Genomic DNA, 18,164 nt, shown 5'->3' on the forward strand with positions numbered 1-18,164 from the left:
CTCTCTCTCTCTCTCTCTCTCTCTCTCTCTCCAACCCTTTACCCTGAAGTTAATCGTTGCCGCTGTCGCCATCAGTGGCGCTGCTATCGACTCACCGAGAAATTCTCGCTCTTTGGACTACGGTCACGTTTTTCGGGCGCAAATTGCCCACGAAATACGGGGTCGGGACCACTAAAAACTCGGCAGACCCACCAACCACGGACTTTTCCCTAGATGCGATTTAGATAGGGTATGTCGGCTGACATGGACCGCGAGATACCGCCACCTCTGGCTTCTGCCTCTCTTCCCTTTTTCTTTAGTCACTCTCCCCGAGAAATCATGATATAGATATAGAGCATTCACTGAAAAGAAAAAAAGGAAAAGTTAGAAACGCCGTAACAGAACGGAAATGACAAAATGGTATCTCACCATTCAGAGTTCCTTGCTTCGTTCCTTGCCTCCCCTTCTACTGCCTTCCTTTCTTCGACCGCAGCATCCCGGATCCACTTGTGAATTTTACGCCAGGTTCACTCTACACTTTGTTTTCTTTTGCAGTCGAAGAACTGGAGTGTCTCGCGACCTGGAAAGAGGGCAGCAGCAGGTACCTGGTCGGACGTCTTCATCATCGGCATGCCTCCAGCAACGAGGATCGGTATCGTTGTTTTGTTTACGAACGTGCCGGGCAGAGCATCGGTGCCTTGAACAGAGCAGCCCTGGGTATTGGCGGACCAATGGAGCAGGACGTACCACCTCCTGGTGGACCGATCCCCGAGGGAGCTCAAGAGACCTATCGAGTAGCACAGAGCGGCGATGCAACCTGCAACGGACTCTTCAGTCCAATGGAAGGCTCCAGGACTATGACACTACGGAAAGGTAATTAGTAATTACTGTTATTATTTACACTCTTGGTAAAGTTAGTCTAAAGCTCTTTTTATCATCCAATTTACAGATCAAGGAGTGAGTGTCGTAAAACTGATGAAGCATTAGAAATTTCTCCTCTACAGAACTCAAGATCCTTAAACTTCCTAAGTCTATTTCTATTAAGCAAATTAATATTACCCTGAAGATCCTTTTGACGTAGTCCAGCAAGCGTATGCATCGTTGCAAACTTTTTACCTGCGTATCGTCTCCCTCGACATATTCGGGAATTACCAGGGTACTTATTCTGGGGAATTTCGTTGCTACTCGAAAATCCTGTTACCGGAAAGCTACAAAAATTCACTTACATTACATATCCTCTTACACAATATGTAGACACTAGTTAACGGCTTTGAAGTTTCATAACATATGCTGTAACTTTATTCAGAATACGGGTACAGTCCGGGCAGAAACAAAATACGTTTTTAGAGGATCATCCATTTATGGCTTTTTAATGCCAAGGAGTCACATGGAGTTTGCAGTGTTCTTTGTGAATTCACCGTAGGACACTTGCAGACACGCAAATACGTAACCAGAGACAGACGCAGAGAAACTCTAGCAATCAAACAATGGCGACGTTCAACAACGCGGAATAACAAGGAATGGAATTTATATTGAAGAAAGGAAGCATAGCGCGCACTTTAAATTGATGCGCAGCCATTTTTCGTATAACATAACCACTCTGCGTATATAGCTGTCTACATTCATTGTCTTCTAGTGATGGGGCTACGGGTGGGCGGGAGGGTGGCAGTGAAAATCATTGAAGCGAGGTACAAAAGCGTCCTTCGAGATTGAGTCGAGTAAAGAAACGAACCGGATACAGAATAGAACGAAATATTAGGCCTGTTTTTATTTTCGACCACCACGTCGGTGCTCATATTTTGGAAATAAAAATATCATGGAAATAAAAATTCCTGAGATTGATATCAACGTCAATATGGCTTCGGGGGTAAGTCCATCAAGGACGCTTTGCGTCTCTCGTAACGGTTCCCCATTCTTCGTACGAACAATGCGACACTTTTACGTGGCATAAAGTAGCGATGCTTTATCATAGTACGCGAAGTAGGAAACGAGCGTAGCGACGCCTGAAGTTCCGCTTTGGTATGGAAGCTCCATGCCGGAAGTAAAAGTAGCAAGTAGTAACTATCAGCTAGGGTGGTAGTACGGAGTAGTAAAAATGCTGCCGGCTAACAGCAACTCCATTAAATCAGACTCGCGGGATGCGCATATATTTTCTAGCCGAGTCGTCGAGATGACGTGAAAGATAAAGACTATAAGAGACGGTATAGGGATCGGTTGTCAAATGAAAAATCGACTTTCAAACGGTGAATTATGTTTCAGCCGCGTCCCCTGGAAAATGTCGATTTCCAAGCTGGCTAAGTGGCCACGGTAGCGGGGGCCTCACCTGGCATACTCTTGACCTCGCGAGGTCATACACATTCCATGCAAAGAACGCCTCGCTCCACGTGACCAGGTCAAACGGCAGCCTCTCCAGGAACGAGAACTCGGCAATCGATTTTCAGGATGTTCCCGGCCAGGACGAGCAGGACGTGAAAATTCTCTGCAACGGCATCAAACAGACGAACTCGGGTCAGACTGTTATTATGCTTGTGGCCCACTTCACTGTCGGATGGTAACTAAATTTTTGTTTCGACTTCTTACCGCTGGCGCCACTGTCCGTCCGTTAGAAATACTTGCGACGTGTTGCGTCACTACTGATTCAATGTTTTCTCTGATTCCAGTCGGAGCGGCTTCACGTGCATGACCTTTTACAGAAGAGACGGTCACGTGATTGAGGTACAAACCGGAAAGTCTGTTTCCAGACCGGAAGAGGCTTGCAACCCACCTCATTATCTACCCCACAGCATCCCTTATCTCACCTTAGTCAGTGAGTTAAATACTGATATAAATATATTTATTATAAGCTACACCTTCGTCATCCACTTTGTTCTAAGCTTCTGTGAGGTCGACCAAAATTTCTTGCAGATCCATCATCGATCCGGATTGGTCCAATAGGAATGTACCTTTCGTATGGAACTATTTGTTATGCACATTCGTGGAGATGCAGCCAACTGAGCGGGCGTTCCGCACGTGTTATATCGGCAGACGTGATTCGAAGTTCAACCAGTGAAATGAGGTTCCAGCCTGATGGAATTGGCTATGCTTTTTTTCTTCTCTTCTTTTCCTTGTTCGTCACCTCACGCCAACCAATTCGTTCTCTTTCTCTATTCGCATCCTGTAGACTCTTCTTGTTCTCTCAGCATCCTCCCGATCATCCAATGATCGGTCTTACAGACGTTTCTCGTAATCCCATAGGATTTACTGAATTCCGTCAGACCAATTACAGATTTCATTATTTACGTACTGCTTGCGCTAAAAGTTAGATCATTTTTTTAACAAGAATTTTATGCAATAAGTAATTTTCACTTGACGTACCTATTAACTTTTTGTATATCTCTATATACAGTGCCGTTGGTAATACCCAATCAAGTTTTCATGTCCACGTTGGTTGTATCTGCAGTGCGGACTGGCTAAACGCCACTCCAATCTATTACTGGGAATTTCTTCATAATCCAAACAGACAATATCTCACTGGAGTTTCACGTCCTTGACATTTGAATTTTCGGTTTTGCCAATTTTCATAATGCACCCAGAAAGAAATGCGGCAGCGTAAATTGTGCGAAATGGAACGAGATGGAAATGCGTCTAGACGTCACGGATTGAGTGCCTTGAAATTATGCTTCCTCAAAATCCCTCGTTTTTCCACTGTCAGTTTAACGGACGTACGTGAATTCCGTGGTAGCAGCAGATAGCCCGAAATTACGATGTCGGCGTCGCAACAGATAAGTACACCCTGGACACTCGGAATAACGAGTTCAAATCCCAGAGCAATTAAGTCACCAGGCTGCGCGGACGTTTCGCAAATGTCTCTTGTCCGGCCGAAAGCCGATTGGCCAGATCCATGACTCTGAGTCCCGGATCGTGAAATCTCGATTCTAGATTTTAGATTGCAAAAGGGCAGAGACGTAGGAACGCGAAGGGAGCGCCGTGACTATAGCACGAACAAGCTCTAGCGTGAACGAGGATGGGACTAGAGTGGAATTGAAAACGCGGCTCAAGCTTCGATTCCGTCCTCGTAAAGGCTGTCCTTCCGGTTGGCTGCACTCGTTTCGAGTATTCCTAATGTTCCCCGAGTTTCCAGGATTCCGAAACGCCCAGGGCTAAGAATTCTCTTTTACCACACCATAGACTGAAATGAATGCAGTACTTTTATACCTATATATATATATATACACACACCTTAGGAGTATTTTTTATATATACCATTAGCAACACGTTATACGCCCAGTTGGTTAAATGCTGCATCGTCCTGGGTCACGTCTTGTATTTGGACTCTTTACCTGATAATAAATTCATAAAAGTACGCTAATCACAGCACTAGTGCGCAGACGTTTACTGCGTCAATACAGGTTGTTACGCTAATGCACTTAAGTAATGGCGTGTGACCTGTCAGGTGTATCGCTCACGTGAACATCAATGCTTGAAATTATCACCTACGTTCTATCTTGTTAATGAACGTTTGCTTTACCCAAAGGCGTGCACTCTCTGTTATGTCGATACTTAAGAATCTAAATTACTTCGGTAGCTGGCATATACATATATTTTACGTACTCCGGGCACTTTCGGCGACAAAATAGACATTTAAAAAAGCTTTACCTCGGTACTTCGGTGAAGTTGCAAAATGTATCAAGTACAACCTAAGAACGTCATCCATACCGTGTGCTCATTATACAAGAAAATACTTCCACCCTGTATCGAAGCTCTCGAAGGTACTCATTATCAGCATCGGATACTCAAGTTTTGACACTCGTCGATAGTTCGAATAGTTTAAACTTGCCAGACTGTCAGAGGTATAACTTTCGGATGAATGGGGTTTAAAAAAATTGTTTTCTTGCAAACACCCGCCTATCAGGAGCTTTGTTGAAAATTTCTATAACCCAGAAGCCTATTGCGAGCGTATATCACGAACGAATAAAAAGTTGTTTCGTATCTTTGCGTTTACAGGGTGACTGTAATTTGTCAAATTTACCGAACGCCGCGAACGCGGTACATCGAGCGGTAAATTCAAACGGATCGAACCGATTTAGCGACAACCAGTAGGGCACAGCGAGAAAAGTAAAAAGAAGTTATGAAAAAATTAAAAAATATTTTTTATACACATTAACGATAACATGGATATTACTTGAGGTAATTTTTTTTTTTTTTTAACCATGATGGAAAACCAAAATATTTTTGATACATTAACGAGAACATGAATTTTATATTAAAGGGGAAGAAGAAGAATATTTTAATTTTCAAATACCAGTCAAATTCTCATTTACAATATTTCTCATCGTTTTGTCATTGAATGCCGTATTTATGCGCTGTACAAATTATAAAGATATAAGCCAACCCCCAAGTGCCACTAATCGAATTGCACTACACGGAACGACCAAAAAGATAAATACTCGCCATGTTGAGGTTATATCGATTCGTGGGTAAATCTGAAATAGCGTAACGCGCCGGAGAGCCTCGGGCCGCCGCGACGATTGCACACAACGACAACGTAGTCACGGCAATCCCTCAACTTGTCACTTAGCCCACCCCCTTGCACCCTTACTATACCTTCTCCGCCATCCCTCCATTGCCATCCACCGGCTCAGAACTTACCCCCTCACGTCCTAACCCACACCTGTCTAACTCCTTCTTCTCCCACTCTTCTCAGTACCGAACCGGTAACCCTTTCATTCGCGAACACCGTCAGATCCTTTCAGCCGTAAACCCATTTCGTCATGGGTTTGACTCTGTTCTATAGGTAAAGTTCACTGTTGAAAAGCGGAGGTGTCGAATAATTATGCGTACTTCGAAGACTTAGACTTCACTTCTGGTCCGTAGCCTCGATCCGCTTGATAGTAGATTTTGAGGTTAAGGTATTCCGTCATTACTTCTCATGTATTCCAGAACTTGTGCACAGGAAGAGGATGATGCTCGAAAGTAGTTGCAAGGAAAGTTTTGTAATAGGCAGTTTCTAATGAAGTGGCGAATACAGTTTTATTTCTGCAAGGTATCCGCGTCGCTGACAATAACGCTGCGCGGGACTATCAATATGGCCGACAGGATATTATCTGGAAATTAAAAGTTGCCCGCGAACGCTAATACGGATATAACGAATACTCGTTGAATGGAATTTCAAGGAAATTTAGTTAAAAATTTAATTTTTCCGATCAGCGTTAAATTTTTTAAAGTTTTTCACTTCGCTCTACATTGGATTTCGAGGCCGTATACAGACGTAAGGTCACGACGCGAAGTTAGCGGCAGGTCAAAGTGAAGCAGAGAACCCGTCCTTGAGAGCGTGAAAGATTGGATCTCGAGAACATACGTGATCCTGATGATCCTACATGGATACACAGAACACTGTCCACCGGTAATATCAACCGCTGGCAACTTAATGAAAGAAAAACAATTGTATTGAAAACACAAAGAGGCAAGATCAGCAGTTACCCTTTTGTCAATTTGCCAGCTGTTCGATAGACAGGAAGTTACACACTTACTCGTCAAATACTCCTAAGCGAGAAATAACAATCTCTCTTACCAGTCTCGTGCCACTCCGCCACTAATCCACTTATTTAATCTTGTGCATAATATACTTTGACGGATAGGCATACACGATGTACGAGTTCGAGGTATTTATATCCTTGTAAAAGCAACCTAACCTAACCTCACACTCAATTTCTCCTGTTAAAGATCTCAGTAAGTATTTCCTGCCAAGTATCCTTAAGCACACTTATTATTATCATCCCTAACCTCCATACCGTTTCCTATTTCAGTCGTGGTTTCTGCGAGTAATATTAGACGCGCCACCTGGACGGGAAAAGAGTGAACTAAGGTTGCGCGGGAAAAGATAAAGAATTTAAAAAACGGAGGTATAACGACACCTGGTACGGTGAACGTCGGTACATAACTGGCTACTACTCAACATCTTCGAAACAGATTGGCAATTCTACAAAAGTCCTTTCCCCGACAGTAGTTGGCTGTCTGTTTAGGAACGAAGTTACGAGGATACTGGAGAACGAGGACGAAGACGATAAAGAGGTTGAAGGAGAATTGTACAGAAGTCTCGTATCTATGACTGTGAAGACTACGGTGGTCCAGGGTGAAGGAAGATGGAAAAAGTCTGAAAACTTTAAGACCTTCAAAGGGATAGAGAGAGAGAGAGAACCCTAGCGAGATTTTTTGCTGACGTTATTCCCTCTCTCTCTCTCTCTCTCTCTTCTCAATTCTCATACGTTCGCTTAAAACGAGCGTTGCACATCTAGCAGTTTTACTTTTTCATCGAGACAGAAATTTATCCTATATTTTTTTTTGCGCACGCTGCATCTTCATCTATTTTCTATGTTGATCTATATCCATGTATCTATATCTGCTTATCTTTGCCTCCCCTTCTCTCCTGTACGCTTCTCCGCTTCACGTTCTCTCACCCTCTCGCATCCTCTCATTCTCTTTGCCTCGCGCCCTCGTATATTGATTATATAAGCAACCGAGTATACTAACGTGGCTAAAAACATTTGGGATGCACACCGCCAAACTCTCGTTCCTCTCTCGAACATTGGGAACTCTATAATTCCATGGTGAATTTGTATAGGGGCCGTACGTGAGTGTTAACGATACGTATCTCCAGGCGATAAACAAAAGATCCAGGCCGTCTCACCTAACAATAAGGGATGAGAGGTAAAAAGGAAGTATATAGAAGGAGAGAGAGAGAAAGCAGAAAAAATAAGGGATCCTAGGAGATGAAAGAGAGACTCCCCTTTACTTGGTTATCTGGATCATCAGAACTTGGAAATGAGTGCCGGTACCGATGATCTGAAAAGTTGGCCATTTTCTCTTTTTATTCTCATGGTTTCAGATACAAAGATCCGTATACGTGCAGCGGCCATGTGCATTTCTTCTGCGATAGAGTATTTAACTGCTTTGGGATTCTTTTGAAAGTCTAGCTGCTCCTTTCCTATTTCCCGAGCTATGATGTCCGACTGAATTGCACGAGAGAGAAAGGACATTGTCGGTAAGGTGAGAAAGAGAGAGAGAGAGAGAGAGAGCGAGTGGGAACAAGTAGGCTCTTCGTGTCCGCATTCGCATCCGCATTCGTATCTACATACATTGGTAACCGCATGCGCGTCCCTGGAGGAGAATTGCAGTCAGCCAGCGATGACTTGACGGAATGCAGGTGCAGAAATGCAATGGATGCAACCGAAAAGCCCAGACCGACTCGACAGACTAGAATCGTTTGATTCGTACGTGTCGCGACTCGCACGACGCTACCTAAAGTACCATTCCCAACCCAACCGTAGGAGAACTATTCGCAGGAAAAGCACGAAGAACTTTTCGAGTGCATTCTGTCGAGGAATTGGCCGGTTCGGTGACTGGCTGGGGGGTCGGGTGCCTTCGTGCCTGCCGACGAAGATTCCGTGTCAATCGAGCAGGGAACTTTTCGATTTGGTAAAAACGTCGAAAAAGTCATGAGCGACGCTATTACCGAAGAAGTCGAGAAGTCGTCGCCCTATGGATTCACCTTGTGGATTCAGTCCTTTAGCTGTCTGAGAAACGCCTTTAACAGGTTTTTCGCAGGTAAAGTTACGATTGCGCTATCGAGGACGTGGGGGTTGAGTCATGGGCGTCGGGAAGCTTCTAGAAATCTGAAAGGACTAATGGATTAGTACCTACGATTGAATTAACGATAAATTTATATCCTCTTGAGCTTGTCCTGACGGATTTCAATAGATTTCCTTTTCTCTTCGACAGTGTCGGCCTCTTCTTGCTTCCTACGTTCTTCTTAGTCTTCCCGTTCAATCTGATCGGACCCTGCGGTTAAGCAACGTTAGTGCCAAGACAAGTGTCAAGTGATAAAGACCCTTTGGAACTGTACCGCTTCCATTAGGTCGTTCGTCCTGTTCTAAAGCTTCTATCGAATCCGATGAATCTATATGAAAACGTGACTTAACTTGTGATAATCATTCCATGACTAGATTTATCAAATTCTATTTTTTTTCTGTTACATATTTTTATTAATTACTAAGTGCATTGGTACCTGTCCACGTGAGGGTCCTGTATATTGCTTGGGTGTATCTATATATCACCGGTAGTCCACAGCGTTAATGCTGGTTCTCATGGTATTCCTCGTTTTCAGTTCTGTTTCTACTCCTGGCACTCGCTCGACTTCTCTCAGTCAAAAGCGTCTCGGGTTGGCTTTCACGGTGCTTTCGAAAATTTTGCATTTTTCTCGTCGTCAGCCTTCGCCCGTGTAATTCGAGCGACTGGGAGGATTCGCAATTGGCACAACGCCAAGGCACCAGCAGCAGGGAATTTCAGCATTGCATCTCACCATTGGTATATCCTTTCATACCTTCATTTTGGTACCTCGTGCTAGTTCTCTGGGTCCATGATTTGTGTCACGAACGCAATTCGTCCTCGCCGTCGACTTCGGTAAGCTGGGAATCCTGAATTAAAAAAAAAATATTTGATCGATGCAAAAGATAATCCGCAAGGACGCTTCCATAAAAAGAATGGTCAAAGTTGATTGGCATACGATCTGATTGGTATATAAGTGAAATAAAAAATTATTTTAATAACATCTCGATACGTCAAAGCTACGGAAGTACCTTGGAGGGATATCGTCGTCGTACGATGGCTTCCTTGTTTCCATGGTTCCCTTAGTTTCAGGACACACGGTGTCACGTGGAGAATAAATGTGAAGAGATTAGGATTCGCAAAGGAGCGTCTTTGAACTTAATACGGGTGACCTGGCTTGGTGGCTTCATCGAGAATTGCCACGCCACTGCTTTCTGCCAAACGAGTGACTGACTTCTCTTCTTCCATATACATTTACTATAGAGAACTGTATATCAGACGCCATCTTGCGTCCTTTCGTTCCTAGCATCTGGCATTCGTCGTATTATTGCTCCATCCCTTTGCAGAAAGTCCTTCTTACGTGCAATTCCGACCAAACGAGTACTTTGAATATTTCATAATGAACTATAAAAAGTATAGGCTAGGCACGAAGATCGTAGTCTAATGAGATCTAGAAAAAATTCAAAATACAGACACAAAGAGAAACTAGATATGTATAAAATATCGGAACGATGAAAAATTACTTGTAAGGATCAGGAATGATTTCTTTGGCTCGGGTACATCAGGCCTGTAACGAATAGAAAAGTCTTGTGATTAGTGGTCTACTAGTTAGAAGGAAAAGAGAGCCACCCATTGTGTTCAGATTCCTTTTACGTGAGGGTCCGGCCTTTAATCGGAAATCGCCTAATGAAGCGGAAAAATCAAGTCGCCTTTGGTGGGACCCTTTGGTGGTCGGTATACGGGTGCAATTAACCATAAAAATAACGAGATTTTTCTGCTCTGGAATCGACCTTGAACGCTAATCGATACGTTAGGTAAGAGAGAGAAGGATATATACGGACCATAAGGATGGAACGTTGTTAAAGGTGGTAGAAACCAGGTCTGGGTACCCCGTCCTACTACCCAGTTGCTAACCCATGAACTAGCTGCCGAACAAGCCAAAGGGTCTTGGCCCAAGGGTGCCTCGTCAGATTTCTCTCATTAGAGTCCGTATTGTGTTCTTAGAGGTGGTTGACGCTCTCATTACCGCAATGGTAACCCTGATGTTTCTGTTGGTAATAACATATACCAGTTACAGTAGCAGTCTCCAGGTTCGATTTTGTCCTTGTACTAATGAGTCGAGAGTTTCAATTACAGAGCGAAAGAGCATCTTCGTATGCATATGCGCTTGTTAGTACGGTCTTCCATTGTTTCTTTGTTAATTTGGTACGACCACGTAGGTAGTGGAGGATCTTCAAAAAAAAAAACATTCTTCGTGTATGGAATTTCGTCTGTAAAAAAAATGAGAATTTTTGTATGACATTTTTTTTATGTAATTTTTTGTTTACAGCTAGTTCACCGGAACCTAGGCAGTGTCCGTATCTGGGTAAATTCACGGTGACCGGTATGAACAGAAACCAACGTAACACCAGGGAGAATCGTCGTATCAAGGAGAAAGTAAGACACGCTCAGGATCGATCGGACGATCGATACAATCGTAAAATTGAATTTGAATTGGAAGCAAGACGAGCTAATAACGAATACCTGATCCGTGATCATCGTGGAAGAAAAGCGCGTTCTAGTAAATCAGCAAGTAGCAGCACCGGGGACAGCAATAATTCAGCGCGTGGAGCGTCGTTTGGAATGGATCACGATCAGAGGAAGTCGACTGTCAGAAGACGTAAGCACGTGGATAACAAGAGGCACGACCCCCTGGAGACGAATTCAAGATCGCGAAGAAGTCCTAAGCTCGAGGACTTCCAGGTGGACATGGATGACTTTAGTCACGTGAGGCAGTTCTGGGCATCCAGGTTAGCGGATGCTGACGCCGGTGGCAGTGCGGTCGACGTGCAGCAGGAAGATGACTACTTCGGGGAGTACGACGTGGACGAGATGGTCCCCAAGAAGAGAGCGGATCATCACGGCCTGTTTTTAGCTACTTACAGGGACCTTCTGCGCATAAGGAAACACGTGGACGACGAGGAAGCTCCTACGAATGACAATTCGAATAACTCTGAGGACGACCAGGAGGACGTTGACGAGTATTTGGAGCGCAGGGAGAAGAGGGAAGAAGAGGACTCCAGATGCGCGTCTGACGTTACTACGCTCACCGTTGGCTGCTCCACTGCTGATCGGATGGAGTTTCAGAGTGACTGCCTCGACGATGACGATGCCATTACCGGTAACCTTCTGCAATTTCTGATTGCGTCCTGATGACTTGACAATGGATACCGAATTTAGGGGATGGGTTTAACGTATTTTCTAAAGAATGATGTCTTTGTTACAGCATACTCCTGTCACGGCAGGTGGTTCGATGCCGAAGGTACGCAATTTGTGATCGCCACGCCTCTAGCCCGGAGAACGTCCTGGTCCAATGAGAACAACAACAACGACAACAACAATAACAGAGCTCAACCCTTTCGAAACAGCCGAAGATTATGTTTCATGTACAGAGAAAGCGGTGGCGTCGTTAGCCTCACTGCCAGTCCGGTCGCCTGTCAGCGTGGGATCCCTCCTCCTCCGCCAATGCTAGCATTCAATGCAACCAGCACAGGTACAGTTACCAGTGTCGCCATCTTAACCATAACCTCCACAGCTCGTGAGCTTCCTGAACCTCTGATCTTAAATCAATAATGTTTTGACGTTCGCAGGTCAATGCTTGGAAGAGAATGGGGCTTTGGTGCACAGAGCCTCCCACTTCATAACCTCATTTCTTCTGGTAATAACAATCGCGGTATTCAGGTGATTCCCAGCGTAAGTCGAGCGCGTCGAGCATCTCAAGTATGACAAAGCTGAAGAATAGGAGAGAATAAGAATAAAAAGGACGAATGGTAAGGAAGAGGTGAAAAATAAATCAAGACGAAAGGATAGAGGATGATAACCTTGTGACGAAGATCAGGATTCTTATCTGCCAGTCTCAGCAGTGTCCTTTCTTCGAATACTTCTTTCCGATCACGTGAGCGACAACAGCGCACTCTACAACTCTCTTTTATCATTAGCCCTCTGGTTTACCGGGGAAAATTGACTCGTGACCTCATCTATCTGCGTATCTACGTACCTTGACATTTGTCTTGCTAACCTCGTTCGTTGACCGACAAGTCCATGACCACAGACTCAAAAGTATTATCCTCCAGCAATATCTCTTGTGTTGTACTAATGTATTAAGATACTCATGGGGATGTTGATCAGGATGGTAAACGGGTAAATTGACTGCGGGATGAGTTCGAGTTGACGAGTCAACTTGACGCGGCGTAGCCCTTAGGTTTTTTACCGATAGGTCCTAGACACTAGATAGTTATCGGTTAAATCTGAGAAAATAAATAATTATGGTTAGTCCATATCATGATAGGAGCATGGATCGACAAGATGGCGCGAATAATGCCGTCTATGATGGATCAAGGTGACGTCAACTATGACGATGACCATATTTTTTATCCCTATAGATATTCGACCTATGGTCATCCTCATGGTTATCGTGTGAAACGAGCATCTCGTTTTCATGTATAATTCGAATAAAGCGAATGGAGGTGGAATATCTTAAGGTAGAACTTAGATAGAAATTATCTCTAATGAATGAATTAAGGATAACGATGTCTAGCGAATGGGTTAAGCTATTAGGGAAGTGATTTAACGCAATAAACCTACTGTTTAATAGGATTATTTAACGTGTATCGGCGAGTGGGCTATGCGGCACCAGAATTCGGATAGGAACAGGAACGTTTATACTGATAACTAATGAATGCGCGGACATGGATGACATAGAAGATGTAAAATGGCTGTCGTCGGTTTACGAAGATGTAAAATGTAAATTGCTGTAACTGTGATTAATTCTGTTGCGCAGGATCGTTCCGAGATCTTCCTCTTCTACTTTACCGCCTCCCCACCCCCCTCACCCCACTCATTTCGTCTCACGATCCATCGTAAAATTTAAATTCAAACCGTCTAACCCTAACCTAACCTCACTCAATGAAACTCCACCCACTCGACCTCCCACTCACTTGTAGTTCCAATCACGTCACGTTACACGATACTGCTATCTACAAAACCTTCTCCCTTCACTTACAGCCCTCCTAAATTCTGTAGCGCGATACGATCGATCAAAACTTCATTTTTTTTTCTCAACAACGAGGAAAAACGAGAATTCGACGGGAGCCATCGGAAAGTAATCGATCTCGAGAGTTCGAATAACCAACACGGATTTTATTTTCGCTCACGATTTTTCGTTTTTACTTTCGTTTCCCTTAGGACAACCTAATGATGGTTGGAGGGTACGAGGTTAAAGACAAGAGGGATGAATTGGTGATTAACGGTCGATGGGTAGATCAGGAGAGGACCGAGTATCAGAGAGGATTTTCCAGTCGAATTTTCGGTAGCCTTTCACACTGCAATTCACTATAAGCAATAAGCAATAAACAGACACGACGAATTATCGGACGGTGTTATGTTTAAAGCGAACGAGATATTAATCCAGAGATACTCTATTATTCATTATCTATTGATTGAATTATTGAAAAAAGGGGTACGACGATATTATTGTAACTTATACAGAGTCTATATTGTATTATTGTACAACCATCTTTATAATATGTAATTAACCCAAACCGAGTGAAGAGAGAGAAAGAGAAAGATTTAGAAAAAGAGAACAAACCAATCGCTATTTTACCATTTTTCGAATGAAGAGCACGCCGTAGCGTACCTAGCTTGTATTTATTTCGTTTTAGGCTGATTAGAGCGTCGCGAAGTTGGTGACGGATTTGGAGGTCATTGACATGTTCAGGATGGATACAAAAAAAAATATTTAAATAAAGTCATCCTCCACGTTCGACTCTTACTTCAGCAATGAATGCGTGTAAATGCAAGCGAGAAAGATGGGAAAAGAATAATCTGGTATGAGAGAATGTTACAAAATGAAAGAGAAGAGCAAGTATGGGAGTGAGTCTGTTTGTCATTTTTTTTTGTTCATCTGAAATTTGTACGCACAAATCGTTAGCAATTGTGAGAGATGTTTAATTTAACATGACAGTAGATTTAACGTAGGTACTAGCCAATTAGCACCTTAAAATTAGATCGTACTGTACCTAAGCTACATACACTTAGCATACTTACTTGAAGTAAGCATAAGATCTCTAGTTATAGGGTAAGCTCATTGTGACAGCAATCAGATGGAGCCCCGTGGTCTAAATTTCAATATGCCAATACTGCTCGTAATTAATATACATGATAAAGTTTTTCTTTCGGAGCTCATGTTCTGACTCGTGTTAGATATTATAGAAACAAGACATTGACACACACATGAATTTATATTCTTTGCGATTTCCAAGTATAAAAAGATAATATATAATAGCACGTAGACAATGGATAAAGGAGAGGAGAGAATGATAGGAAGTTGAATCAACCTCGAACAAACCAGTCAATCAATCAATCAATCAGTTGGTCGATCGAGCAATAATGCCAGTGAGATTCCTTGATGGAGAGAGAGAGAGAGTTTATAGAGAATTATTTTATTTGAACAAATCATAACAAGAGAAGTATGTATAATATGGTTGAAAGATTCAAGAAGAAAAATGATTAAGTCCCAAATTTGAGTAAAAAAAAAGAGACAAACTTGTACGAACAATCTATGCATACATTTCCTGTGGTAATAAATAACGTATATCCAATCAAGGGACAATCATCCTTGACAAGCAATTGAAGCTTAGCAAAGAAATCTTTGGCAATTTTTACCAAATGAATTTTATCAGAATTAACCTGCAGACGAATTTTGAATAAAAGATTTTTAACTGAAGTACTACCAAGAGGAATGACATTTTTAGCGACGCTCAATCCGCAATTAATCTGGGAATGATCGCACGATTTTGTTTTCCATTTGAAAAGCATTGACTTAAAGTGTCTCAGACACCCCACGCGCCTACTCCCTGGTTAAAGGTACATACGTGCTTTCACGCATAATCGTATATTAATATAATATTATATACACTCATAAATACACAAGAAAAAAAGGTATTATACATACAGTGCACGTTTCTCATGTCAGATCACGGGGCAAAGGTGTATAAAGTGTGTGCGATGCGCTGGTCGGTTTAACTATGGATTCGAACTTTCATAACTTTGTAATAGTATATAAAACGAAGGGGATAGAAGCGAACCGGAAGCCAATGAATCACTCGAGGCTGATCGTTCGCAAGCTCATACTGAGAATGCAGAAACGATACTGCCAGGTCGATAGTAGGAAGTGGAGAAAGTAGGAGGATAATAGCCCTGTGCCCTATCTCACTATATCTCTCTAACCCTGTCTGGCCCTTTCTGACCCTATTCCCATCACCACCTTATCAATTTTCTTTATCTATCCTTCTTTCGATTCATCTCCCTTTCATATTCTCTCTTGCGGAAAAATACATCAATTTCTCGAATTTCATTCTCGAGAAATTGTCGCGAGTTGCAAACGAGGACTCTGTCATTGCTCGAGAAGGTTTAAGAAAGAGAAGATAAGATTTATTCCGTACGTGTACGGGGCACAGGACCAGAATCTCTTGTTCCGGCAAGGTTAATTAAGAATTTCATACGCATGAACGCTACTGCGCATGCGCAGCCACGACCCGGTACTTCTCGCTCATATTCAACTGCCACATTGGTATACGAGCATTTGAAATGAACGAGATATCGATAATCGTGTTTGTCGAATTGCGCGCGAGTTATCGTATTAAACGCTCATTTGAAAGAGAAAAAAGTGAAAAGATAAAGAAAAATAATAAAGAGGGAAGGATCTTTAATAGTCTCCCGAGTGAATGGCAAAAAGCAATAGAGTATGTATGCGTGAGTAGTATGTTTGCGTGCGCGTGCAACGTCCTCTGTGCAAACTAATAAGAGCGAATGACTGATCAAATGATTTAACGATTGAATTATTGACGGACTGACTAAACGATTGGCTTAACCTGGCCGAGTGAGTGAATTGTGATTGAACGGATTGGGATGAAAGAGACGATGACGTCGAGTGACAAACGTAAGTGTGTAAGCTACCTGTGCCTTGTAACAAACTACATATATATACATATATATGTATATACATAAACTCATCACGATAACCTATAAAAGTGTGTGATATGTGTCAATTATTTGTCCTTTTACATCCCGTATCCTAGTTAATCTACGCGTGGCTGTTATTTTTTTTTTCTTGTACATTTATTTTTAATCACTAACTGCTCGTGTAAGTACAAGATATAACTTAACAAAACAATATATATTTTACAAGTTTAATCAGCGCGGCACGTGTAGCTAGATACGATAACCGGGTAGCGAACACTGTAGGTGGTCTCTTGTTAAGCAGACTGAATGAACGCAAAATAATTAATTGGGACAATTCTACCAATTGACCAGGGCGACGAACAGTAAGTTCTTTTCTAATGATTTGCCCATTTCTCGATTTCGTTTATTTCAGTTATGAAATTAACAGAATTTGGTATACAATACGAAAATGGGAAGTGTTATTTTTAGATATTTGATCCAAGAATTTATTCAATATGTATTGGTTTCAATTAACTTACATACTTTGTGATAATCAGGATCTAATTCTCTTTTTTTACTGTTCGTGTGATTTCCAAGAAATATACACTATAGGTATTAGTGTGTATATATTTTTGAGTGTCCTGTATATCAAATTGAGATTGTATCTTAAATTCTTGTTGTAGACTAATACTAATGCACTTCAAGTATCATATAAGTGAGACGACGTCTCGACGCACGTGATGCCGTCGATGGAACAGGAAGGCAAACTCGACTTTTTTTATCAGACAAATGATTACAGCACGAGTAGGTTCTTTTGTCTTTTATGTAAATCCTTGGCTCACGACATTATCATTCGGATCAGCGACATGATAGCAAACTGGGATTATGATTTTAACGTACAGTAAAATTGCGTCAACATTCTTCACGTTTTTCGTTTGAGTCGAGGAAAACTTGTATTTTGAGACTGCAATTAAGGTAGGTGATTAGTCCTAGTTTTATTATGCAATAAATCGTTGGTTTGTGTGTAACGACAGGCAGTGGAAGGTCTGAGGTCGATTGAGGTCAGTGGTGGAAAGTGTTTCCATACGAATGAAAAAGAAGGCTAAACAAGTCATTGCGCAAACAATGCATGGCGGTGAACGTAAAGAGAATAATATAAAACTGACCTTAAATTAAATTGTTGTAAAGAGAATGAGAACAAAGTGTTTATTTTGACCAGTGCCAAATAGCCTCAAGGTCCTGGTCGTTAAGTACGAAAGGGGAAGCCTTAAGGGGAGCAGCAGCCAACCTTGAGAGAAGAAGATGATGTAAATCCATGCGTCGGCAAATTCTCAGACTCTGTAATTATCTTTATTACATTGGTACGCCAGTCATTTGCAAGCCGTTTGGAAACAGTTTGTTTCTTAGAGTTTACGATCTGATTTACTCGAGTAGAAGGTAATCGAGATAAAAAAAAGGTGATCGACTCTGATCATTCATCGTTGATCGAAGTAGGCCAAACACCTTTAAGTCGCATTTGACAACAACTGACAGTGACTTCTCTTTTCACGAATAGAAAAAATTGAACGATTATGTGTTAATTACTATAAACTGCTGAAATATAGTCACTCGATAAATGTTAT

General features: G+C 42.2%; 1 protein-coding gene and 1 long non-coding RNA gene across 7 annotated transcripts in view; one reads left to right on the forward strand and one right to left on the reverse strand.

The window, feature by feature from the left end:
- The window catches only part of LOC107273847, a 79,816-nt gene extending 63,185 nt beyond the window's left edge, over positions 1 to 16,631 (forward strand). For all 5 annotated transcript variants that reach the window (XM_015752418.2, XM_015752419.2, XM_025091113.1 and 2 more), the window contains exons 6-11: positions 535 to 852; positions 2,239 to 2,530; positions 2,640 to 2,785; positions 10,892 to 11,722; positions 11,828 to 12,094; positions 12,192 to 16,631. In XM_015752418.2, coding sequence (XP_015607904.1) covers positions 535 to 852; positions 2,239 to 2,530; positions 2,640 to 2,785; positions 10,892 to 11,722; positions 11,828 to 12,094; positions 12,192 to 12,286 — 1,949 coding nt within the window. In that variant the 3' untranslated portion in view covers positions 12,287 to 16,631. The remainder of the gene's footprint in view (positions 1 to 534; positions 853 to 2,238; positions 2,531 to 2,639; positions 2,786 to 10,891; positions 11,723 to 11,827; positions 12,095 to 12,191) is intronic.
- On the reverse strand, positions 5,261 to 10,881 carry LOC112495263. 2 transcript variants are annotated; one of them, XR_003061641.1, is made up of 4 exons: positions 9,594 to 10,881; positions 9,023 to 9,431; positions 8,861 to 8,914; positions 5,261 to 8,796 (listed from the first exon to the last, which is right to left on the reverse strand). It is a non-coding gene; the product is annotated as an uncharacterized LOC112495263 (long non-coding RNA). The 2 variants fall into 2 exon arrangements; XR_003061640.1 differs by having other exon boundaries at positions 5,261 to 8,914.
- Positions 16,632 to 18,164: the final 1,533 nt, after the last annotated feature.

This window comes from Cephus cinctus, unplaced genomic scaffold (assembly GCF_000341935.2).
Source record: "Cephus cinctus unplaced genomic scaffold, Ccin1 Ccin1_scaffold1847, whole genome shotgun sequence".
In the NCBI taxonomy this organism is placed as follows: domain Eukaryota; kingdom Metazoa; phylum Arthropoda; class Insecta; order Hymenoptera; family Cephidae; genus Cephus; species Cephus cinctus.